At 39.7% G+C, this 26,879-nt stretch overlaps 4 protein-coding genes across 5 annotated transcripts; 1 reads left to right on the top strand and 3 right to left on the bottom strand.

Annotated features, from left to right (window-relative positions):
- Positions 1–2,358: 2,358 nt before the first annotated feature.
- Positions 2,359–7,440, bottom strand: LOC126794293 (ABC transporter F family member 5). The gene is made up of 9 exons (XM_050520970.1): positions 6,418–7,440; positions 5,633–5,974; positions 5,011–5,151; positions 4,718–4,897; positions 4,427–4,582; positions 3,656–3,757; positions 3,427–3,555; positions 2,863–2,967; positions 2,359–2,760 (listed from the first exon to the last, which is right to left on the bottom strand). Exons 1-9 carry the CDS (start codon positions 7,258–7,260, stop codon positions 2,665–2,667), a joined length of 2,094 nt encoding a protein of 697 aa, XP_050376927.1. The 5' UTR covers positions 7,261–7,440; the 3' UTR covers positions 2,359–2,664.
- A 993-nt stretch (positions 7,441–8,433) lies between these two features.
- On the bottom strand, positions 8,434–12,951 carry LOC126794303 (UBP1-associated protein 2A). 2 transcript variants are annotated; one of them, XM_050520989.1, is made up of 2 exons: positions 11,390–12,951; positions 8,434–9,176 (listed from the first exon to the last, which is right to left on the bottom strand). In XM_050520989.1, exon 1 carries the CDS (start codon positions 12,851–12,853, stop codon positions 11,399–11,401), a length of 1,455 nt encoding a protein of 484 aa, XP_050376946.1. In that variant the 5' UTR covers positions 12,854–12,951; the 3' UTR covers positions 8,434–9,176; positions 11,390–11,398. The 2 variants fall into 2 exon arrangements, with proteins under 2 accessions (XP_050376946.1, XP_050376938.1); XM_050520981.1 differs by lacking the exon at positions 8,434–9,176 and adding an exon at positions 10,644–10,979.
- Positions 12,952–19,238: 6,287 nt separating this feature from the next.
- LOC126794337 (uncharacterized) lies at positions 19,239–22,443 on the top strand. The gene is made up of 3 exons (XM_050521022.1): positions 19,239–19,407; positions 20,468–20,707; positions 22,131–22,443. Exons 1-3 carry the CDS (start codon positions 19,390–19,392, stop codon positions 22,176–22,178), a joined length of 306 nt encoding a protein of 101 aa, XP_050376979.1. The 5' UTR covers positions 19,239–19,389; the 3' UTR covers positions 22,179–22,443.
- Positions 22,444–24,020: 1,577 nt separating this feature from the next.
- On the bottom strand, positions 24,021–26,186 carry LOC126802237 (uncharacterized). Its single transcript, XM_050529838.1, has 4 exons — positions 25,996–26,186; positions 25,584–25,818; positions 24,988–25,414; positions 24,021–24,901 (listed from the first exon to the last, which is right to left on the bottom strand). Exons 1-4 carry the CDS (start codon positions 26,184–26,186, stop codon positions 24,021–24,023), a joined length of 1,734 nt encoding a protein of 577 aa, XP_050385795.1.
- Positions 26,187–26,879: the final 693 nt, after the last annotated feature.

Raw genomic sequence — 26,879 nt, 5'->3', positions numbered from 1 at the left:
GTCCGGCCACCATAGACCGGTGCACCGTTCCCGTTTGAAAGGTTGCTGCATCCCTTGTCGATTAGTGGCAGCATCACCCGCCATCTTGCCGCTGTTTGGGAGCGGTGAAGCCCGGAAGTTCCTCCGAAAGTGCACAGTTTCGCCGAACTATACCTCGTCGAACCTCCCTCCTCCGGCCACCAATCGGTGAAATTTTTGTCCCATTTTAAAGGTCTCCTTCCATACTACAAACCCTCTAAAATATTTAACCCAAATCATTTTGTGCTAGGAGAATCGAAGAAAAGGAATCATATGGTTTAAATTGGGGTCTTTCAGTTTTTTGTTAAATTGAAGTGTTTAAGCTCGGATTTGGACTTTGTGGTGAATTAGAAAGTTGTTAGGAATGTCATTTAGATTGTGGTGGTGAAATTTGGTGGTCATTGGTGGTGGTCGGAAAATGGCGGCGGTGCATGAACATTGATTGTGAACAGTGTTCAGCTGTAATGAAATCATCATCTGAGATTTTACGTATTGTTTTCTACGCACTTTATCATGCTATTAGGTGACGACGAAACGAATGAGGGAATCGCTCTCGGTGCCCTCGAAATTGCACGCATGAAATAAGATGAGTAAACCTCACAATGATCATCATGATCGAAATAGTGTTATAGTTACTGAATTTAGTTTGAGTTGTTAACATAGTCATTGCATCACTAGCTTATAAAATTCGTTCTAAAAATATGTTTTGGTTTAAATTACGTGAACTTAATCATCTACGGTTCATAAGTAAGTGAAATACTATTTTAATAAATGATTTTAAAAGGTTTTAGTGATTATGGACTATGGTGAATGTAAGTAAATCTCACTATGATAAGTCTACCCTTGGCGGTGACTCATATTTACAATTTCTTAAAAGATTGAACGGGGGCATCTATATAATATAGTGGGTTGTGTATGTGTACAAAAAATGGTAAATACGATACATATATATAGATTGTTATATTATATATTGTGGTGACTATATTTATATTGTTGTGCAAGAGTCGCTCGGTTGTAGTACAATAAATATGTGTTGATTGTTATATTGTACGTGGTTTTAACATTGAGTACTGTTAAAACGTTTTCTGGTCTTCGGACGTTATTGGCAGTAGTCGGAACCAAGCCTTGACCAGGTGTCAGTTATGATCAGTTAGAGCTCTAGTCTGTCTGCCGGTGTATTGCATGAGGGGTAACAGATGGGTTGCCTGGGTCTCATGAGTACCCATATTTTTGAGTGATATTGGGTAACAAATGGGCTGCCCAGTGTCTGTCGTTGTACTGCATGAGGGGTAACAGATGGGTACTTGGGTCTCATGAGTACCCATATTTTAAATGATTTTGGGTAACCATATGGGTTGCCCAGTGTCTGTCGGTGTACTGCATGAGAGATAATAGATGGGTTGCCTGGGTCTTATGAGTCATGATTACCCATGTTTTGAGTGATTTTGGGTAACCATATGGGTTGCCCAGTGCTTGTCGGTGTACTGCACGAGAACTAACAAATGGGTTGTCTGGGTCTCATGAGTACCCATGTTTTGAGTGATATTGAGTAACAGATGGGTTGCCCAATGTCTGTCGATGTACTGCATGAGGGGTAACATATTGGTACCTGGGTCTCATGAGTACCCATGTTTTAAATGATTTTGGGTAACGAGATGGGTTGCCCAATGTCTCATGATTTCACAAATTTTAAATGATATTGGGTAACATATGGGTTGCCCAGTGTCACATGAGTATGTTTGTCTTTAAATGTTCTTTGTCATATTTCCTTTGTATGCGATGTATGTTATATTGTTGGTTTACTCATACGGGCTGAAAAACTTATAGGGTTTGTGTTTACAATCCCGGTGCACCAATTCGATGGTGTAGGGGATAGTTCTGCACGTGGGAATTAGTAGATTCGGATGGCTTACTCTGAAGATTTCTTTCTTCTGTATGTGATGAGGATTGAGTGAATTTTACATTTCCATTTATTGTGTATTATTCAAGTCGACTGAGTCATGTTGTGGACTCAGTTTCGATACACTGTTATTATAAGATGATTTCAATATATTTGAGATTGTTTTAGAGTTTCATGACTTTGAATTCGAATTTTTATTATTCAAAATTTCGTAGCTGTGACACAAGTATTCAATGCTTTAGACTCAATTTGTCAGATAAAAGTTGGATCTCAACTTCGCACTCCTGAAACGCTGATACCAACTTCGACTGCACTAGTCAAAAGATATGAACTATTAGGATCTAGCCACTAATCAACGATGTCCAGCATGTCTTTTTTATCCTTTTTTCTCCTCTTAAAGAAAAACTAGCTTTGCTGCATATAGCTCAGAAGAGATCTGATAAATCATGTAATAGATGGACTCAGCGATTAGTTTTTCAATGTGAATATACAGTAATCATTGTAGCCAATAAATTTACAGATTCTATGCAGTAATAATCAAACCCTGTAATCCTTCTCTCATTTTTATACTGGGGGTTAGATTTCAAAAACACGTACTTGCTCATCAATTACCTAGCAAAAGGAGATGCTTCAGGTACAGGATTTCTGTTTCAGCCTTGCTTGTTCCTGGAAATCTATTAATGTACTAACTGGTATATACATACATGATCGAGTAGCTGATAAAGTGGGCCACTTCGAAAACTACTTTAATTCCATCTCTTTGCGTTTTTTGTTCCTTTCGATTTTGCCTTGGCTTGCTGGAATGCCTGCATCTTTTGCTTCTTCCGAGCTTCTTTTTCAGCCTACAATAATAAGGTAGGCAAGTTAACATTGGGTTGCTAAGATTGCTGGAGTAAACAAATCATACAAATTTATTATGAATTCCATAATGGAAGCATTCTTACCTTGGACATCTTCGATTTCGCTTTCACTTTAGGAGCCTTTTCCTCAATCTCTGCCTCACGCTCGAGCTCTCTTTCCCTAGCATCTAGATTCTTCTCTAGATAATACTGCACATCATTACAATTCGCGGTCACAATCACTGATAAGTGATAAATAAGCAACTGCATAATTGGTTTGAATTTTGAATGAATTCCACCAGACTCCAAATTGAACAAAACTGCTAATCTATAGGTGAAATTGTTTCCTGTGCTGAGATTCCAGATGAAAGACTGGGCTTCTTTAAACAGAGGCCATCATTTTTACTTTGAAATTTTTACTTATGATCATCCTATGAGGCTGAGAGTATAATAAACGGTGCGTCACTGATCTCTTGGTTCTATTGACTCTCAAACTACTATATTTCATTAATGCTTGGTGTTGGTTGATTCCATCATGATGCTGTTATATAATCTTTAATTTTGGCTGAAAACATATTTATAAAATTTAAAATAAAATAAAAAACCAAAAGATTATGCAGACATCACATGCTTTCAGGCCCAAGTAAACTGAGAGTGAAAACTGCTTACATTGTAATTGCCTGCATAATCTTGCAATCTTCTGTCTTTAACTTCCACTACTCTGTTAACTATTTGCTTTATGAAGTATCGGTCATGAGAAACTGTGATAACAGTGCCCTTGTACTCTGTTATTGCCTCCTGAAAGAACAATTATGAATTAGATTACAGGTAAGTGATATTACAGCAGTATATTCCATCTATAGTGCAACAAAGAATGGAAATAAAATGTGTTTAATACCTCAAGCATCTCTTTTGAAGGAATATCCAAGTGATTTGTCGGCTCATCCAGAACTAGCAGAGTAGATGGTTTTACCATGAATGTGCAGAAGGCAAGGCGTGCCTAACAAAAGTGAATAGACAAACTGTTAAACCATGCACTTGTTCAACCCTTGATTAATGTCTTGTATTTATATAAAAAGAGTAGCAGAGACAATGGGAAGTGCAAGGAATTCCAAAGCCTTGGACAGAAGAAAAGTGCCTCAATGGGTGGAGGAAAATATTTTACTGAATTGTATATATAAGTCTATTATGAAGGTGATGACCAGCTGGGTAAAATGAAAAGTTCGTAAATTATATGAACCACATGCTTTTGATAAACAAGCTTGAAACGATAAACGTTACTAGGATGGGAAAACTGTCATGTAGGACCTATTCTAACTTCATCCTCATGTGCAGTAGCTTTTACCTACAATTATGTCTATGAAATCATTGTGCCTTGCTTGCATTATTTATCTATTTTGAACATTGCTTGTATTATCCTGGCCTAGTCAAAGGTCACAAATTCCTTATAGAGGCAACAGCATGCCAATATGACGCATGAATGTTTAAATAAAATTACCACGCTCAATAATTACAAATGAAAAAACTGACGACTACCAGAAAAGAAAACTCGAAATAAGTCAAATAACTTATACGAGTGAACACTAGCAGTTCAACAAAACAAAAAATTATGCAAAACATGTTACATGTAGCCTATATTTAATTAATAAAGAAGGAACCTTGAACCTACCTTCTCACCACCACTTAAGAGGGAAACCTTTCTATCAAGCATATCTGCCTTGAAATTACATCGACCAAGGAGACCTTTTATGTCATCAAGTCTCCAGTCTTCTGCTGCTTCTTCTACTGTCTCAAGCACTGTTTTATTTAAATCTAGTGCCTCAGCCTAAAAAGTCATGATGGGGGTCAAGCAACAATATTGTCTAACAAGGAGATATACAAATCTGGTTCCTCGTTTACTATGAAGAAACTCCATGCTATTAGTTATTTTGAAGTAGAAATTAGTTTTGGTAGTACACACCTGATTTTGCTCAAAATAGTTCGGTAAGACATTATGCTCCCCAAGCAGAACTTCACCTGCTATTGGCTTTTGTAAACCCATTATTAGTTTCAGCAAGGTACTCTTTCCACACCCATTTGGGCCAATAATGGCGATTTTCTCTCCCCTTTCAATTGTGAGGTTTGCTCTGCTAAACAGCACCTGGTACACAACACATATGAGTGCAATTAATACACACAAGTTACGGACTCTTAAAGGCAGAAGTAAATTTGGCTTGTAGCACTTTTACTTCTGATCGTAAAATGTAAACCCACCTTATCTCCAAATCCAGCTTCCAGATTTTTAAGCGTAGCAACAAATCTTCCACTTCTTCCCCGTTCAGGAAACCTGATCCTCATCTGTTTCCTCTGGAATGGCCTTTCAACTAGATCCTCTTCCTGAAGTTTTTCCAGCTTCTGTGTTTGGCAAGAAGAAACTAAACATTAGATAACCAATTGGAGATAGCCCGTGGAATGATCTTTGTAACTACCTGGTTAGACTAAATAATCAATCTTGTTAATGCATACAGACTTAACCAGACATCAGAGAGATTAAGAGAAAATAATTTGTTTTAGTATTGTACAATGAATTAATGAATATAGAAACGAAGGATTGAGTGATTTGCTTAATGTAATTGTACTAGAATGATTATGAGTGAAAATCTACATATTATTATAAGAAAGGTTGATTAAAGCCAGTCTAAGAAGTGCTTCTTCTTCTTCTATTCAAAGAATATTACACGTCTGCTTAAGTTTTCCCAACTGAGAGAATAAACTGTAGAGTAAAACAGCTCAGTTGCATTGAGAAACTAACAGGACTCGGGCTAACTTATAGTTCACCTATGATTGGTGTTTATGTTTCTTTCGGAATTTCAAGCAAAACTAAATCTCAACGTACCTTTTCGGCAGAAGAAGCACGGCCAGAATTTGCTCCAGCGCCCAACCTGTGGATCAAGTCTTTTGTGTGCTCAATTTCCTTCTGCTGCTTCTCCCAAGCAGCATTTTGACTTTCAATCCAAGCTGCCTTTGCAATGTAATACTCAGAATAATTTCCCTCAAACGTCCTGGAGACACCCATATCAGTTTCCACTATTTTGGTACACAATTGATCGAGAAAAGCTCGGTCGTGAGATATGATAACCATTGGCACATCTTGTTGATTGAGATAATCTTCGAGCCACTCAATTGTATCAAGGTCAAGGTGATTGGTAGGCTCATCCAGAAGTAGTAAATCAGGGTCCTGAAGATAAAGCCATTATACTCAGATCAACTAAACCAGTGTACACTCAAAGACACATGTGCTATATATCAGCAAATCTTACAGAAATAGTACCGAACATACAGTTGATTGCTACTTCCACTGTATGATGATTAATTCTTCATAGATTATCAATAACAAGTTAACAACGGCCCCAAGCTACCCTAAATGCAATCATGAGAAATCTGCTATCTAGAGTAACCAACTTCTGATAAAGCACGTATCATATGGCTATAGAAACAAATATTACTAGAAATAGCATCTCTCCCTAATCAGAAACCCAGCAAGCAATTCACCATGACACCATTTCGAAAACACCACATTATGCAAACTATTCTTAACAAAACTCCAACCTATAACTCACAATCCAACAACTAAATTTTTCTCATCGAAAAAAACACACACACACACACAAACCATCATACCTGAAGCAAAATCTTCCCAAGCGACATCCTCATCTGCCATCCACTACTAAAGGAAGCCACCAACCTATCCCCATCCTCGGGCGCAAACCCAAGCTCCGGCATCAACTTACTGATCTTAGCATCCACCATACTCAAGTCACACTCCTGCGCCCGATTCTGCAGCTTATCCATCTCATCCAACAGCCTCCCCATCAAGTCCATATCCTCCACAGCACCCTCCAATGCCTTGTGCACCTTCTCCAGCCTCTCAGCCACCTCCATTTCCTCCTTGAAGGCACTCATAAACTCCTCCCTCACCGTCCTGCTCATCGAAACCTCAAACTCCTGGCTCAGAAACGCAATCTTCATGTTCGGTTTCGCCTTCACCACGTTCCCCGAATCAGCCTCCTCCAAACCTGCAATGATCCTCATCTGCGTCGTCTTCCCTGCTCCGTTCACCCCAACGAGCCCGACCTTCTCCCCCTTCTTCACTTCCCACGTCACGTCCTTGAGCACAGTCACGCCTTTATAGCTCTTGCTCACATTCTCGAGCTTCACGCCCGAGGAGACCCCGGAGGCGCCGGAGGGGGAGCTTTTCTTGCCGCGCTTACGGTCCTGGGCGGCGGAGGCGTCGGAGGAGAAGAGGGACTCGATGTCTTCGGCGGCGGTGGTGGCGGGAGTTTCGACGGCGGCGAAAGCTTGGAGCTTTGGGAAGATGGGGGGAGAGGGGGGAGTGGGTTTGAAGAAAGAAGTGGTTTTGAGGCGGAGGCGAGGGGGGAGAGAGGAGGCGGCGGAGGTGCGGGGGTCGAAGGGGGCGGAGCCGGCGAGGAAGGTGGAGCGGTGGAGCTTGGAGGCTAAATCCATGGTGGGTTTTGTGAGGGAGGAGAGAAAGGTGGAGTCTTTGGTGGTTTTTGTGTGGATATGAAATTGGAGAGAGAGAGAGAGAGAGAGTTGTCTCTCTACTCTTGTTGTGATGATGGGAGGAAAGAGTAGAGAGGTGGTTGAAGATAGTGGTGGAATGTGTGGAGGTTTAAAGCCACTGGGGAGAGTGGAAGAGACAAAGAGTAGAGAAAAAAAGCGAGAGGATTTTTAGAGAGGTGGTGAGGGAAATGGGGACGTTTTTGTGGGGTTTTAGGGATGCGATCTTGTTCTTCGATTTGTGTCGAGGAGGAGGATGCTTTTGGTCTTTTGGAGCCTATTTTGTGGACTCGTAAAGAAGTGTGGCGTGTTTATCTGATATTTGTTCAAGGGAGAATGGCATTTAGAGTAGATTTCATATTAGACGTTGTATGGTTTTGAACGAGATACACAATAGGTAGTTCATTGTTGAAGTTCTGAATCGTATGAATTTAGGCACACGATTGGATAGAGAAGATCATTGTGATCCAATTCCAGAGTTATCGTATGATTGCAAGTGTACTCATATGAGAAGAAAATAGATTGGATTTTGAAGAATCAACAGATTATAGCACTCGGTTTTTTAGACCATATTAACATTCCAATGGAATTATGAACAACGGAATTGTGATTTATAAGAATTTCGAGGGAGGATTAAACTACACCACGCACTTGTGTTGTTACAACAGATGAACCAAGAGAAAGGTCATTGGCAAGGACTCATTGTTGTGGGTTTCTTCCAATCCAAACAAAAATATAGAAAGCGTGAATGAATTGGCGCCAAGAGAAACTACAACATAACGATAACGCCCGGCACCCATCAAATACCAATTTCGTGGTGCACATTCTGCAACCAAGATTTTAAGAATTTCAGCCTACCCTGTCATCTAGTGCCACGTGTTACTTAATCTGTGTCTCTCCTCGGACCACGTCTATACAAAACAAGATGCACTTTTCTATGGAAACTCGGTTAACCTCTGCCCCAATTAATCTTTTTTTTTTGCTGGCGATGAAAAATCAAAATCTGCCAAACCCCATCAACGCTTTCACAGGACATCTTAATCTTCGTGTTTGGTTAGAGAACCTATACCCATGTGGTTATCAAGCTTTGTGAATTGTTTGAGAAATTAGAAACTTGCATAGTAAAGCCTGCCTTGGTTTAAACCAAATTTTGAACAATATTATATACCGTGCCTTAATTTACAATTGAAAACATAGGAGTTCATGATCGCTGATCAGTTGGGGAAAATCTGCATGAAGACCAATTTAATAGTTGGGGTTCGTTTGCCGGAGGAACCTCCTTGCCGCTTTCTATACCATCACCGGAGCACAAACCTATACTGGCCGCTTGCTTCTCTTGTACTTATGAACACTCTGGAGAACCCATTTACCATCCGCGGAGTTTGGTTTCCAGGTTCATTTGCCTTCATGCGCTCTACAATGAGATCCAATACCTCTGCCAAAAGGTTGTGTTTCAACTTCGCTCCATTTATCGATTAAATTGACCCATCCTCTCGGAGGGTTTATGCGCGATTACTTCTGCCAAGCTTTCGTTACACGGGAGGACCTCATTTACCAATTCTTGGCTTACCTCTTACCAACTCTATAACCTGAACGATGATATCTCTTTACCATCAAAAGGCCAATACCTTCTAAGAGTCATTGCGATTCCTTTGTTCTTCACTGCACTATCCCCACTATCTCCTTGTTTAAAATAACTCATTTTTATCATATATTACCTTCCACAAATCTTAACAGGCTGTTCCATCCAATCAAGTTCCTTTGAGGCTTTGATGATTAATCAAACCAAATTCCTTGATGATCCACCCAAAAGAGCAAGTTATCTCTCGACACCTGGCTACATAAAACAACTCCCCCTTTGGCTGTTGAAGTGATCAATAATGGGGCACACAATTAAACAGTGGCTTTAACAATTATCAGGAAAAGAAATCCACAACAAACAAACGATACAGCTTTGTTCAAAAGCGTTTCACTTGAAATTGAATGTGCAATCATTCAAACATACAATTCCAGGTATTAAAGCAGGTATCAAGGCTGTTGCGGATTACCATATATCTAATATAAAAACTGAATGCAACAAAAAATGATAAGCCTTATGTTTTATAACTTTGACAAGTGAACAGCAAAACTACACCACCAAAGGCACATATGCTGAAATTCAAGTCACCCTGACCACAGCCTATGGAAGCTCCCACTTCAATCTTAAAATCAACATCTCTCTTAATTTCACATTCAGCAAAGGCTTGCAATACTCAAGTATCCAACAATCTTAAAAAAACCAACCAGACAATGACTTCTAGACAAAAGGCGACCAGACCAGCACATGGTCAAAATCTAAGATGATACTAAATGGATACTCGAACTCTTTTGGCTTAAGTGGTAGACGGATGGCTGATCATTGGTTTAAGGCAAAAACAATACACAGGGACATGCATACAAAATACTTGTTAACTATAGAGAGTTTGATTAAAGAATAAATTTGGTGGTCAGAATTTAGAAACTGTAAGTAGGGACCGCAGAAGACAAAGATATGACCCAATGAAGGACTGGCTAATCTCATGAACCATCTAATAAGGTCATGTTCTAGTCATAATTCATAAAAGTCATCAACAATTAGTTGCTTGAAACACAACAAGTCTGTGACCCATGAACTTGTGAATGACGAAACACAATCAAGATGATGAATGTTTAGATGACTAACTTCAAAAACCAGCTGTAAAAATGGCAAACCATTACTTTTGAAAAAAGAAAGAAAATAACTTTTAACATCGAAAAATTATGCAAAAAAAAAAACATCCATTTGTTTGATAGAGAGGTAAACACTTCTAAAAACCAACAACAAAAATCACTATCAACAGTGAATCACAACAGTGAATCACAATATACTGCTTTCGAAAAATTCTAATTAAAAACATCCTTTAATTATTATATAGTTTTTCCTACTAAAGCATGCTTCTTAGTTAATTAATAATCTTTCATGAACTCTGACATTAGAATATTGAAAGTTGATCACGTTCTGATAACCTTTTTCTATCATTATAGTAGCCATAGTGGTAATTATGGCTGCTGAACCTGCATTATATTACCTGCCAATGGGGTGCAAGATTGTTGTAAACAATAATAGCATATTGTTCCATAAAGAGAGATGAAAACTGATGGTGCCAGTTTACACTATGCGTCAATGAATAAGAGCACCATTCAGTGCCAGTTTACAACCAATAAAACACATTTTTGAAAGATCTAACAAAGACAGTATATAATAATCTGATCAAGAATTGTGGATTAGTCACAAACAATTATTCAAAACCATTAAAAAAAAACACTGAAAGAGCATTAATACAGACCGTTAAGCATTATAGAAACAAAAACTACATAACCAAGTTCACCTAGTTCATAGGATTGGAAATTTAAAAGCATTTTGTTCACCTCACTGACTCCATAAAATACAGATAAGTTTATAAGTTGATTTCTCAAACCTTGAGCTTTCAAACAAATAAAAAACTACAATACTTTGAAGAGCTAGAAAAGGAAAAAGAAAACAGAGATAAAACGGAAATTTCATTTGACAATTTTTAAGATTCTGCTCTTTGTAGCAACCATCAGCTCCTTTTAAACTTCAGAAGAATCACCAGACCAGTAAAAAACACTGATGCACCTATGTAGATCTGCACATTTAATAAGGAAAATGTGAAAAACATTTTAGAAGAGATGAAAGGTTTTGAACCCAAAATCCCTTCAAAGAGAATACAAGATAGAGTTCATGATTATATCCAACGTCACAGCACTATCAAAAGGCTGCAACTACCGTAGAAAATTGGACAGAAACTATCCTAAAAAAGCAGGACAAAACAAGAATATAACAAGTAAATGCGGTTAACAAGCTTCTAGAATCTTCAATCAACACCAGCAACTAATAGAATTCAGTACCTTCTAATTTCAATTTATTCCAAACTCTTTAGCATTTTTCTAAAGTAAAATGTGCTAAACTACTTAATGCAGGAGTGACTTTGTTTTACTTTTGTGCTCGGGTGGGTGATGGACTAAATTTACCATATAAAGAGCAAGTTTGCCATACCTCGGCCATCTAGTGCCCCGTGTAAGGAGCACCACCATATTGCCCAAGACCATGTGGCCCTCTTCCGGATCCACCTTGGCCCAACTGTGGGTTGGGGTAACCTCCTGGCAATGCTGCTTGATTTCCATAGGTTCCGATCATTCCAGGACTTATACTAGGCTGATTACCATACCCACTTGGCATTCCATGTGTTCCTCCAGGCACGCCAGGGTTCACACCCGGAGCTCCCAAAGTCCCAAAGATATTTAGACCAGCTCCCTGCGTCGCCAGCAAAGCTAGCGCCTGACCGAGAGCAGGGTTCAATGCCTGCGTTGATGCAGGCCCCTGGTTAAACCCAAGTCCAGCAGCACCTCCTGGTGCCATCATATGGCCAGGCACTGGTGGCGCTCCGCCACCAAAACCACCGGAATTCTTATTCCTATTGTGGTGGTGCTGGTTCCCATGCTGAGACTTCATCGGCTTCGGACCATCAATAGCCTTCTGGCAGTGCAAAATGTGCCCTTCGAAATTCTTATGCGGCTCCTCCAACGCCCTCTTTGCACTCTCTGAAGACTTGTACACAAACAAGCAAAACCCTTTCGGCCTCCCAGTTGCCTTATCCAGCCCCAACGGCCCTTCTTCGATTTCTCCGAACCTCGAAAAGTACATCAGCAGCTTCTGAGGATCCAAATCGGCCCCGACATTGCTCACATAGATCTTCCTCTGCGTGTACTCCGAAACCTGCTGGGCCTGGGCCGTCACCGCAGCAGGGCCAGGGGCACTCGGCGTCGCGGCCGGGCCCAGCGACGCCAGCTGGCAGGCGGTCATTCGATTTCCGATCTTCTTCTGCGGCTGCTTCAAGGCTTTCCGAGCGCCGGAGCGAGTCTTGAACAGAATGAAACCGTAGCCCTTGGATTTTCCCGAGACCTTATCACACACCGCCTTGCAATCCTCAATCTCGCCGTACTCCGTGAACACGGAGGTTAGGGTTTCGGCGGTGGTGTCCCACCCAAGGCCGTGGACGAAGATCTTCCGGTGGATCGGATCCTCATCCGCGACTTTCCGGATCCGATCCGCCACGTCGCGGTGGCTCTCCGCCGCCTCCTTGAGCAAAGTAACCAGCTGATCCTTACTAAACGGCTCCAGAAGATCCTGAATCGGCTCGTCCTCGTCATCCTCACCGCTGCGGCCGTTCTGCTCGCTCCCGGCGCCGGATTGAGACGGATCCGCCGCCGTCGTTTCATTCTCCGTCTTCTGCATATACTCAACGCCGGGCTCTTCCTCCTCGACCTCCTCTTCCTCTTCGTACTCCTCCTCTTCTTCGACCTCTTCTTCCTCCTCGTCGACTTCTTCTTCGACTACCTCCTCCGGCGGCGGTTCCTGGGGCTTGGGCTCTTCGACAACGGGCTCCGGCTCCGGCTGCTGCTTCTTGGCGGGCTCGGAGGCCTCCGTTGAGTTCGAATCGAGCTTTCGCTTTCGGGCCATGGCGTCAGAAGGAGAGAGAAAACGAGATTAGGGTTTGCTTGCGGTGGTGGATGTGGTGGTGGTGGTGGTGGTGACGGCAGCCAGGAGTAGAAATCCAGAGGAGAAAGAAGGGCGGATGAGGTTATCAACTTATTTGATGACCACACATTGGGGTGAGGACAATTTTGTAATTAAAAATAATAATAAGTTAATAAGTTGAAACCAACTCAGTGCTATTTCTCTGTGTCGGGGATTTTCATTCCGTGTTTATCAACTTTATTTCATGTGTGAATATTTTTGAAATTTCTATTATTCTGTGCGTCATTCTTTTCAAAAAGATTTACTACTCACAACTGGATTTTGACGTAGCTTGATCCCATGAGCATAAGAGGAGTTTGTAACAAAGTGTGTCTTCGATAGAGGGGAAGTTGAGGTCGTACGTACGTTTGAGATGAGATTAAATGATTAATGATTGTGATATGAGATTAAGATTTAGGACGATGATCATAGTTTAGATGAAATGTTTAACTCCTTGCGGCTCAGTGAGGTTTGCATAAGTATGAGATTGGGAGGAAAATGACTTTCAAACTCAAATGAATGAAGAAAATTGTTTCTAGTTAATTTATATCTAATAAAGAAATTGAGGTCTGGCATGTCTTCCGTGAAACAAACGGTGTTGCTAGTCTAAGAGGAGCTGCAGCAAGATGTGGTTCCAAGTTTTATTTCTGATGTTTTGTACGAGGATGTTTGTAATCCCCCGGGTGGTAGCCGAGGTGTAGGTTTTATGCCCACCTCAAGGCTTCATAGTTAATAATAACCACAATGGGCTAGCAGCCCAGTCAATCTAGACTGAGTTTCGAATCTATTTTCTTCAACAACAAAAAATCTAGTGAAGAGTGAAAACATTTACAATCACTTAAGCTAGCATTTGAACAAAATCAAGAGCAAACGCAAATCAAAAACTGTTTGGAATCATATGGACACAATATGACTCGAAATGTAGCAGTTGGACAAATGCAACAAACAGATGAACATGCACAAACATGAAGCCAAATGCAAATTAACAAACCGAATGTAACAGCCAATTACATGATTTCTATATAAAAGTAATATAGACTAGAACTAAACTTATAAGCTTTACAGGGATATCAACACAACCATCCTTCCATCGATATTCACGATGCATAAAAAAAGAGTTACAACAAAATTACTACGCACATATGACATATGTGACGCGCCTCAAAATATGTATGAATGAAAAATATCAAGAGAAATAAAAAAAAATTGATACTATTAAAACAAATCTACAAGAAATCTTTCAAATCCCCACCACCATCGCGGACTCACCCTTCCCACACATCCATCGACTTGCAATCAAAACATGATAGTTGACACGATAGTCTTTGCATTTTCTGATGACATATAACAATCACAAATAATAACACTAAAACAAACCCATATTTATTTCCATTATCCGATGAAAGGGAGATGTGGGTATCATAATCAATTTCTCTTTTAATTCATGTATCAATTTTTATTACCTAAACTACCCTAATATAATTGAGAATATTTCTAAATTGTCCAACTCAAATTGACAATATTGTTACAGATGAGTGTAATACGCAACAATAGTATAAACCGTGACATATTCCGTCACAATAGTATAAGTGACAATTTCAGTCACAAACTAGTGGTATAAGCAACAATTTTCATCGCAAAGCATTGTTTGTCCTTTTTTTCATTCAAACATGTAGTTACCCACAACGGCTACGGATGGTAATAGCGGCACTCTCAGCTGCTCCTAAAACTCGGTACCAGGGGAATCATATCCATGTATACCACCCGAAATGCGAAAGAATCGGGTTGAAAAGGAAATGGAGGTTGAAAGTCCCCGATGAAAGACAAAATTCAGAGGAATTTAAATTTGCATGAAAGCAGCAACGTTAATTAAAACATATTTGCTTGTTTACCAAATAAACAACATATAAGTTGTTCTTGCTTAATTCCACGTTCATACTTAAATCTACGAATGCATCACAAAGTAACTCTCGCCATTCGATTTTGTATCATAATGTGATAAATTTCACAAAAATGAAAAATAATGATTAGTATCATAAATACATAATCCATATATTAAATAGTAAAACTATTAAAAGATTACTGTGTCGAGTAAAAACACTTTACCATGGGCAAAATTACGATGCCCTTATTTACCGATTTAACGAAAGGTAAAACCTCTGTCATGGTTAGGTCGGAGAAGACTGACCGGGTCAGTCAAGGGCATGTGTTACCGTGCCCGAAAATCTCAGAAGACGTCGGAGATCTGGGTTCGACGACCTTCAAGGCCGTTTGGTGGCGTCAAAGATGCATGCAACGTCATGGAGGCTCAAAGAACGCTGGGTTGAGGGCGGATGTCGACGAGCGAAGGACACCAGGCCAGGAAGGAGCATGTTAGATCGAGCCAGGCGGTAAGCACTGGGTCATTGAAGACCAGTTGGGTTCGGGAAAACCTGGAGCGACGTCGTCGTCGCTAAGCGAAGCACGCAGTTGCGATCTGGAAACCGGAGATAAGGAGGCTCGTCGGCTCGGGGTCGACCCTGAAGGTCGGAGGAAGACAAGGGTGCCTAGAGCAATTTTCTGAGTGACCTAGGTCAAATTCAGTTTATGCAAATTTTTTTTTGGATTATTTTTCTATCTTCTTCCATCGATATTTTTTTCATGACAAAAAGATTTTTTTCTTCAGAGATTAGGGTTTTTGGCTATCGAGCACATGGCTGGAACACGTGCTGATAACGTATTATAGAAGAATGTAATACACATCATAATAAGGAGAAAAAATATCTTTATTCATTGATGATGATACCTTATATATATGCATTACGTTGAGTATCCCGTAGAATAATAGATTATATATCATTTATTATCTAGACTAACCTATACTAATGTCACGGCCCCGAAATTTCAAGTGTTAAACTCACAATCGAAGCCATGAAAAACTCTAAAACAATCTCAATAAATCAAAATCATCTTATAGTCACAACGTATCGTTACTGAGTTCATGGTACCTCTCAGTCGAATCAATTCTTACAAAACCAATTTATAATTCAAGTATTATATCAAATAGAATGTAAAATCCTCTCAATTTTCACCACAAAATAAAATAAAGAACCTTCGAAATCTTCAGAGTAGTTCTCAAATTCTGCTAATTCACACCTGCATAACTATCCCCTACACCATCGAATAGGTGCACCGGGATTGTAAACACAAATCTGGTAAGCTTTGCAGCTCGTATGAGTAAAACAACAATATAACTCGCATATTAATACAAGAGAAAAATATTGAAAACATTTAGTTATAAATGTACTCATGAGTCACATGACGGCCCATCTGGTTGTCCAATAATATCTGAAAATATAAGTGCTCATGAGAAATCGGGCAACCCATCTGTTTACCCAATTACATATATAATACGGGTACTCATGAGACCCAGGTACTCATATGTTACCCCTCATGCAGTACGCCGTCAAACATTGGGCTCTAACTAAATCGTAACTGTTGCCCGGCCAAGGCTAGGTTCCGACATGCCAACACGTCCGAAGACAGAAAAACGTTTTAACATAACTCAAGTTAAAACTACGTACAATAAATTCCTTACATGTTATTGTACAAAAAGACAAGCGAGTCATGCTCAAATAAAATAAATATTGGTGCTATAAATAAACTCATTTTGAAATATGAATATGACAGTATATAGTATAGCAACCCATATATATGTACCGTATTTACCATTTTTTTATAAATACACAACCCACTATACCATATACATATCATAGTTCGGTCTTTTAAACAAGCGTAAATAATGCATCACCTCCAAGGGTAAACTTGTCATAGTGAGATTTACTCACCTTCTTTTCCTTAGCGTAATTTCCACAATACCGAAAGCAAATCATTTACTTGTTTTGTCGATCACCTAGATGTATACAAAGTGGTTAGAAACGTTACGTAAAACTTCAAATGCCAAATCAGTACTAATGTTTTACTATTCAGTAATTTATGGTTTTTACGAAATTATTGTTCACATAAATACTATTCATGTATTATTGTACAAGTGCATATTGTTTACGTATTCTTGTACACCAATGTACTATTCCATCGTAAATACTGTTCGAGTAAATACTAATCACCGATATACTTTTCAGAAAATTACTTTTTACAATTACTGTATATAAATTACGTTTACAATTAATGAATAAAATTACTTTTTACATTTACCGTACATAAATCACTTTTTACAAAAATTTATTATTCGGAAATTACTGTTCACGCGCCGCCCACAGTGGCAGCGCATGGGGCCCACGCGCCAATTCATAACCGGTGCGTAGCTCGCCCACCATCGCCTAAAACCCTTTCTTTCCTTCTCCTCTTCCCTTCCATGGCCGAATGCCGCCCCTAGCCCCTCTCAGTCTCCCTCACGCGCCGCCTAGGGCGGCGGTACATACTCTCCCTCCTCCTTCTCTGATTCTCCACAAATTCTCCACAAACATCATATAATCGCTCATATCATTCGATCCAAGCATTTCCATACCTATGTGGAGCCTTAGAATTTCCGGAACGTCGCCGGAGGAGCTCGAAATGCCGACGGGGTCGATTTCGTGAGGGGTGAGGCCGGCGGCGCTATTTGGCTCCAATTATCTTGAAGATGGCTTCAACGATGAGGATCGGCGATGGTGAGCTAGTCCCCGTGCTCTGGTCTCGCCGGCGATGAAGCTTGGACGACGGTGGAATCACAGGATTGTCGTGCGAGCTTCACGGCGGCGAGGGGAGGCGTGTTGAGCTCGAGGGCTGCTGTTGTGGACCGTGTGATGACTTTGAGGGCCACGGAGGCCGGAGCCGTGGAGATCGCCGGAGGCGATTGAGAGGGAGAAGGGTCAGGGAGAGAGAGAGAGAGATGGCTGCGGGGTGAGAGAGGGAGAGAGAAGGTTTATGTTTTTGGAAATCCTAGCTTCTGAAAATTCCCTTTTATATTTTTTCTAAAATCGGAAACTAACTTCCGTAGCTAATAACTTCCACATACGACGTCCGATTAGAACACGTGATGTGTTCACGAAATATTATCGACGAGCTCTACCACTTTTGTGAAGGAAGTTTTCGAAAACGAGCGACGGAGTAAAAGTCGACTCCCGCGTCGCGGAAACGTAACGTTTTTTCCACTTTAGATTTCTGAAGACGGTTCCGTTTTCGATTTGACATCGTTATGAAGCGAAAAATGTGATTTATTAATTCTCCAAGTTTATAAATTTCTAAGAATTCATACAAATTGATCCCGAAAAATCGGGTTATTACAACTAATTAGGACAACATACACCGGAAGATTACGAAGAGTAATTCTCCTACAACAAATATATATATATATATACACACATAATTAAATATTATTGTTAAAAATTACAAATAAACAACCACATATATTCTACGAGAATATTTGAGGTCAGTGTTTCTTTTTCTCTAATAATATTCTCAATTTGTTTTCTTTTATTGTCATATTTTATGATCGATATGTAAAATCTAGTTGGAATTGAATTTATCTTATTGGGTGTTAAAGGAAAATAACACTACACTCGCGATCTTTGTATGTCGTTCTGGTGGTAAGGGACTTCATATATATATATATATATATGAGTATTTTAATAATCAAATTAATTTTAATTCTGATTCTGATGGTAAGTAAACAACATTAATCGTAACTAATATTATTTATGTTCTAATTTCATGTTGTAATTAAACAATTCAATAGAATTGAATTCTCCCCATCTAAATCCATTCCGTCTCATATTTCTAATGAATTTTATTCCTGATGAGTTATATTTCAAATTAATAAACGTGCCTTGAAAGAAAAAAAATAATGAAACTATATAGAAAGAGAATGAACATGTCGAAGGACATATAAATAAAAATTTAGCTAGATATTGAGACCATTAAATTAAGTTTCTTAAAAAATATTTATAGTGACAAATTTCACCACATATACCCAAAATTTATGTGGTGCAATTGTGCAAATCTAGGTAACCATCACAGGAGCTCTATCAAAATTTATTTGACAAAGTAGGAAAATAAAGAGTGATGATATGTTGGGCGGGGGGTGGTGTCATCGCTGTCATCGTCTCGTGTCAGTCGTGTGTGACTCTGGGCTGATCTAAAAAGCAGCAGAGCACAGCTCAGCCAAATCCAACCATTTCCATCCAAAAACCAAAACCCAGAGTCCCAGACTAAGACAGCACCACCCCTCCAACTACAAGACGTATACCAAAACCGTGTGTCCTTTACAATGGTACTTCCGCAATTCTACCCAACCATCAGACCCGTTTTCGTCAACCACTCCTTATATATACACCACACCATCTTTGTTTTCTTTGCTGTACTACTCCTGTAGTCCGGTCAAAACACCCTCACACAGTTTGACACTTCCCTCCTTCCAAAGTTGTCGTAGTCTTACACCTTTGTACTTGTTCTCAGCACCCAATCAACCTCTGCAGTTTGCTCTTGACGAGTTTTATCTGATGGATGATCGTAAGGAGGTGAGTTCTTTGTTTCATTGTGTTTCTCGAGTTAGGAGAGCTGTTGGGTCTGTGTTTGTTAGCTTTGTTGTGTTTCTGGGTTTTTTTGGTTCAGATATGAGAAAGAAAGAGAACCCAAGTGAGGAAATGACTTGATTTGCATGAAGTTTGAATCTTTGGATTCAGAAACCAGTGTGGATTTGTTATCTTTTTGGTTTTTGATTATTTGTTTGATCTGTTTTGATGAGGTTGAAAAGTCTTTGGAGAGTTATTTGTGTGAACAGTACAAGAGTGCTGTCATTATGACTTTTGCTTTGTAAAGTGATGGAAGTAATCATTCTTGTATTCAAAGCCTGGAATCAGTCAAAGATTAAACCTTTTTTGTTTTTTATTTTGATTTGTGTTGTGGAATTTCTGTTTAGGATCAGTTCAACAATTTGGAAAGAATGATGGTTGAAAATTATGTTAAGTTTAAAAATCTGGGATTTGTTGTCAGAGACTCGGACTTTGAACTCTGAGATTGACATTCATGCTTCTTTCCTTATTAATTACCTTCAAAACCAACATACTAAGTTTTCTGGTCTTGCCATTTGACTCTGTTATGGTTGGTATTCCTGTGAAACTTTTTAATAACAATCACTTCCTGCAGTTTTCAATTGTGTTGTTGTTGGAAGTTAATGGCACTTCAATGAAGTGTCAGTCATTGCGTGATAAATCTTGGGACTGAATTCTTTATCACCTGAAAATCCATGTAGTTCGGCTATTTACTACAAATAGCAAATAGTCAGGTGACTCAGGTCCCATTGTTCCACCTTTGAAGAAGGCTGTTATTTGTCTTACAGGTTAGGGTAATGTTAGACTGTAATGCAGCTAATGCTATAGCTTCAGCGATAAGAACTGATTTGGATGATCTGATTTTGTGTATATCTCACTTATACACATTTCCATCTTTTACTTGTGCATATCTCACCATCTTTCTTGTGTGGTCTGTAAATAGTTTATTTTATCCTAAATGATTAAGCGAATTGTAATTTGAAATGTTGAGTCTTTTGAAATTTACATATTTGTTTGCTTCATGCAGAAAAATGCGCCATGGTTATCAGTGCCACAATTTGGGGACTGGGATCAGAAGGGCCAAGTCCCAGATTACTCCCTTGATTTCTCCAAGATCAGGGAAATGAGGAAGCAAAACAAGAGAGATGTGTCCAGAGCTAGTCTTGGAAATGAAGAAGAGCTCATTGCCTCAAACACTGCTAAAGTGGATGTTTCCCACAATGACATTCACCATCCTCACTATGATCAGAACAGCCACTCTCCAACTGTAAGATTCTATTTCTTTCATTTCAGTGCTTGTTTGGTGTGATCCATATAATGTATCAACACAACTATACAAGCAGTAGTTGGTCTTCTTATAAATGAAGAGATACTGTCTTTAAGTACAATAATTATGAGAGATATGCATGTGGTAGCTCTGGTAGTCTGGTAGATGGTGGGGAAAGCCCTTAATTAAACAAGCTGACTAGACAATGTAGGTGAGTCGTATATATAGTATTGCAATCATCACCTTGTAGAATTAGTTATCTGTAAAATTCAATCCAGTATGTACAACAGTGGGTTACAGGTAGGTTGACCATTAATTCCTGATTTTTCAAGAACATTCAACTCTATGCCTTCTGTTTATTTTATGAGAGTAAGGATAGGATAGGAAACCATAGTACTGTGGCTGTTGTACAGGTCAGAGCATAAAACATCTGATGTGGTCATAGAATTTATCCTTTTGTTCTGTAATTTCCAGCGGTGATCTCATCTTGTTGTGCTGCTTTTATGCTTTTATTATCATGTTCAAACTTTAACCAAATTTATTAACTTGAATTTCTCTGTGAATTTGGCACTAGTCTCAGATTGATTAGTAAGCTAAAATGAATTAACTTGATTACCTACCTATGATATTGATACAAATCCCAGGATGCTTACTGAGCAAAAATGAAAATTTAGACTGTTTCTGTGGGTCTAAATCTTTAAATACCGGGTGTAGATCATCTCAGGTCATGGGCATAAATAATGCACTATATATCAGTCTGGTCCGTGAAATCATAAAGGAAATCTAAAATCTCTTTCGTAATTTCTTCCTAGGTTCCTGTTAGAAACCCATTATGGTGGGAATCATGGAGTTGTCAAAATTCTTATATATAATTGATTGAGAATGTTCCTGTGTATATATTAAGGTTATATATTCAATTCTTAAAGTGGTTGCACATGCTTAAGAAATTCTGGGCCATAAAAATAATAGGCAATTCAAGAAACAAGAGAAGGCTATTCTGTGTATATTAGGATAAAAATTTATTGAGTGATCCTATACCCACACACATCACCAAGTGGTGCACATGCAGCACCGGCTATTGTAGGCAATGTCATTTAGTATATTACATAGCAATTGATGATTTTGATTCTGTACTATGAGGAATTACAGAAGATTTTGTTTCTTGCTTTATACACAAGATATTTTAATTGTCTGATTGATGAGCTATTTATGTAATTGTCCACAAGAGTTTGGTAAATAGAACAGTACAGAAATAGTATTCACAATGTTTCTAATGGCATCCATGTATGCTTGATCCCCATGTCAACTTTTCTTGGGCATATGAATGATAATTCTTGTTTAGTTAAATTTGAGCTACCTATTGATTAAAAATATCTGCTTTCTCATGACTTCTTAATTTACATTTCTTTGTTTGTTTAAACAGGCACGAAGAAGCATATTCAGCTACTTCAACTGTTGTGTGAAGGCTTGATGATCCCGCAGACGTAGGATTTGGAGACAACCCACCTTCTCCTTGCATTTCTTCAACTGCTTATATTGTTCATCACATGTTTATCTAATCTTCTCACCAATCTCCCAGTTCATTTGAAAAAAAAAATGGATGTGATGTATAACTCCATTTGGTTATTAGCAGTCTTTCTAATTTTGTATTCTTCGTGTTTCTGCCCTTCACGAGACTATGATAAACCATGTACTTAAACTAAGAGATTAAGAGGTTAAACAGAAATTTGGCATAATATTTCAGCTCAAAAACATTGTTACATGTGTGGCGGTAATATGATAAACTTGACGGTAATTAATTTGGCTGAAAATAGTGATATCCACAATATGGCCTATAAAGTGAAAGGTTAACATGCAAAAATGTGAATGAAAAGATGCTCTAATAAGTGATCCCTCAAAGTCCCTCAACGGAAGTGTCCTATATAAGTATCAAGTCTGGATCGAGTTTCAGCAATCTGTTCAACAATGAACTTCGCAACTTTTGATCTGGTATGAGGTTTTCATAGAGGAATTCATCATATGATATGAGAAGGAAGGTTCTTTTTTTTTTTGTCAAATTGAAACTTCATTAAGAAAAAGGGACAGAAACCCAAGTAAAAGAAAAATACAGAACAACATAAGCAACAAGTAGAAAAAAGAAAACATAACAAACTAAACAAACACACCTTAACTAGACCAACAGAGCGCCAAGCCATTAGGGCGGACCTGGCAGGTCATCATTTCTCAACACTCGAGAGAGGGAAGTTGGGGGTGTTTCCACCCACTCCGAAGAGCACAACTCCACCATTGCAAGCTTGGCCGCAGCATCCGCTGAACGGTTAGTGTCACGCGGAATCCAATTCCACAAAACCTCATCAAAATCCAACTGAGCTGAACAATCTTTTTCAAAATGATGACAGACCTCCAGTGAGCACAAGAGTGATCCTTGAGAGCACCAATCACCTCCAAACAGTCACTTTCCATCACAACCTTCTTTTGATGCATATTTGCGGCCTTTTGGAGCCCAACCAAAGCAACCATAGCCTCAGCTTCTACAACTGAGTTATGACAACTAACATAGCTTGCTCCAGCTAAACAAGCCCCATTCTCATCCCTGATTACCAAACCCAAACCACACTCAGACCGTTTAGCACTCCAAGAAGCATCAAAATTAACCTTCACAAATCTAGGAGGAAGAGGCATCCAGTTAACACCCTCTTTCTGCCTCATGAAATCATCCTGCAAAATCGGCTGAGCAACTGACCATTCAGCAAAATTACGGCAGATGCCCTCAATTGTTGCAACTGGATCAGGATGCACTTTCTTCATTACTACCTTGCATCGCTGCTTCTAAATTTCCCATAAGTGGAAGCACACTAATAAGAAAAGATTAGAAGGGCCTTCATCCACACCTTTAAACTTCTTATGCATAGCAAGAAGCCAAACGTCAAGAGTAGAAATAGAAGCAATGTCCGGAATATAACCAAGGGTCCTACTAAACCACACCGCCTTAGTCCACGGACACAACAATAAACAGTGCTCGACAGACTCTTGATGCTCTCCACACAACTCACAAACCGGGCTAGGAATTATTTTTCTCTTAAACATACCCTAATTCGTAGAAAGTGCATTTGAGAGGGCACACCACATAAAGTTAGAAATCTTTGGAATAAAACCTGGCTGCCAAATAGCTTTCCACACAATAGAATCAATGATATGAGACGTGGATGGCTTCTTTTTCTTAACAGACCCATTACCCAACTCTGAAAAAATCAACTTGTAACCACTTTTTGCCGAGTACAAGCCATGCTTAGAGTGAGCCCACACAAGCACATCATTGTCCTTCTCCCCCCCCCCAAATCGGAATAGCACTTATAGCGCACTTGTCCTCCTTGCTAAGAAACTCCTCCAAGTTATTGATGTTCCAATTCCTCTGAGAGTCCATTAAGTCCGCAACCAACAAAGGAGTGAATCTGTTTGACATATCTGTAGGACTGATACGACCCCCATTATTATTCGGAACCCATCTGTCATCCCAAACATCAATACTCTTTCCATTTCCCACCCTCCAAATTGATTTCTCTACAACAACATCTCTACCTGCAAGCATACTATTCCAAATACAAGAAGCTTTGGACCCTTTTTTAGCTTTCATAAAACTTACATGGGGGAAATATCTAGCTTTGAGGACTCTAGCCCACAGAGAAGAGGGATTATTCACTAATCTCCAGCAATGCTTAGCAAGAAGAGCCAAGTTATAAGCATGTAAATTCTTGAATCCGAGCCCACCCTCAAATTTCCCTCTACACAGATCATCCCAGCTTTTCCAATGCATCTTATCCTTGGATTCGTTGAAACCCCACCAAAACTTGGAAAGATCGGAATTGATAGATTTACATAGAGTTTTTGGAAGTAGGAAAATAGCCATAGGGTAGGCCGGGACCGCCATAGCCACGGCTTTAATGAGCACCTCTCTTCCAGCTTGAGATAGAATATTAGCTTTCCACCCTTGAATCTTCTGATTAATTCTCTCTCGAATATAGGCCATCGCACTCTTCTTGGAGTTTTCCCAGATAGTGGGAAGACCGAGATAAATTCCCGGCTGAGGATTGATGGGAATCTGCAACTCAGCAGCTACCATTTCCCGGATTTCAATAGGAGAGTTGGCCGAGAAGAAGATCAATGATTTACCCAGGTTGACAGCTTGTCCAGAGGCTATACAGTACGAATCCAAAATTGTTTTTAAAGCTTTGCAATTCGAAATTGAGGCCTTGCAAAACAAAATCGTATCGTCAGCAAACATATGGTGAGAGAGCCCTGGACACTGAGGACTAAGCTTAATACTCTGAAGATTTCCTTTTCTAGTCTCAGCCTCAATATTTCTCGACAACACTTCTCCCACAATAAGGAACAAGTAAGGCGATAGAGGGTCACCTTGACGTAGGCCTCTTGAAGGATTAAATAGCTCCCTTGCTTCCCATTAATCATGATTGAGAAAGAAACTGAGGTAACCACCTTCATAATCAACTTTACCCACTCCATCTTGAACCCAAATTTCAACAGAGCCACCTCAAAGAAGTCCCACTCTACTCTATCATAAGCTTTCTGCATATCTAACTTCAAGGCAAACTCATGGCAATGCTTCGATCTCTTCAGCTTAAGGTAATGATAAGCCTCATGCGCTAGTATAAGGTTAGCATGTATTAACCTTCCAGGAACGAAGGCGTTCTGATGCTCCGAGATAAGATTAGGGAGCAGGGGCTTCAATCTATTTGCTTATTAGCTTTGAAATAATCTTCATGGAGCTATTACACAAGCTTATCGGGCGAAATTGAGTCATGGTCTCAGGAAGAGGCACTTTCGGCAAAAGGACAATATTGGTCTTGTTGAGACTCACCAAGGAAGAGTCACCATTAGTAAAGCAAGCCACAGCTCTGTTAATAGTCTCGCAAACTACTTCCCAATGCTCCTTATAAAAGTGACCGGGGTAACCATCCGGCCCCGGAGCTTTCCAATTGCCCAACTGCATCACAGCCTTTCTAACTTCATCAAGAGAGAACGACTTGCTTAAGGACAAGTTGTCGCTATCAGAAATCTGACTCTCCACAGCCAAAAGTGTTTCATCCAGCCTCCTAGGACCAGAAGCATAATATAGTTTACCGAAGAACTAGGAGAAAGCAACGCTAATTTGAGCATCCCCGCTAATCCAGTTGCCATTATCTAGGCATAAACTACTAATTTTGTTCTTATTTCTTCTATAGACCGTGGACACATGGAAGAACTTCGTATTACGATCACCCTCAAGCAACCAGTTAACCCTGGACCTCTGCTTCCAAAATAACTCCTCACAAGCCCAAGCAGCATCTAACTCTCCACAAATCTCTTCTTCTCTAACTCTACTCACACCACTGAGAGGCCCCTCATGCAACCCTTTCAACTCCCAAGACAGAGCATCAATAATGGCCTTGTTGTTAGGAAACTTAGCCCTGCTCCAACACATCAGCTTTTTCTTGCAGCGAGATAAATTATTCTCCTAAGTAACAAACGGATCACTGACATCAGAGGAGTTCCAAGCCGTAGCCACAAGCTCTTGGCACTCAGAATCATCAGCCCAATTTGCATCGTATCTGAAGGTACACGGGCTCTTTGTAACTTTGTCATGAGAGTAAAGAATAATCGGAGAGTGGTCAGAGCCAATACGAGCCTCGTGCTCCACAAAGGCATTAGGCCAAGCACACAAAATCGCCGCATTCCCAACTACTCTACCTAGTCTCTATCTGATCATCTCTGAAGGCTCATCCCTCTTATTATCCCACGTAAACCGCGAACCCGTAAAACTGAAGTCCACCAACGAATTTGCATCCATGAACTCCTTTAAATATCTAGGTCTACTCCAAGACCATGGTAGACCCCCTTCCTTCTCACACATTGCAACAATTTCATTAAAGTCACCGACACAAAAGCAAGGAGTAGAACTAGAAATTGCCAAATTAGAGACAGAAGACCAAAACACTATTTTATCCCCCTGAGAAGAAGGGCCATAAAAGAATAACAAGCGAACAGTGATATCTGAATTGGAAAACTTCACCTCCGCATCTACCAAGTTCTTACTCTTAGAGACAAACTTCATTTCCACATCAGGCTTCCACCAAATTGCTAACCCACGAGCTCCTGAAAAGAGTAGGATCAATAA

Source organism: Argentina anserina, chromosome 1 (genome assembly GCF_933775445.1).
Source record: "Argentina anserina chromosome 1, drPotAnse1.1, whole genome shotgun sequence".
Taxonomy (NCBI): domain Eukaryota; kingdom Viridiplantae; phylum Streptophyta; class Magnoliopsida; order Rosales; family Rosaceae; genus Argentina; species Argentina anserina.
This window is presented reverse-complemented; position numbering and strand designations above follow the sequence as displayed.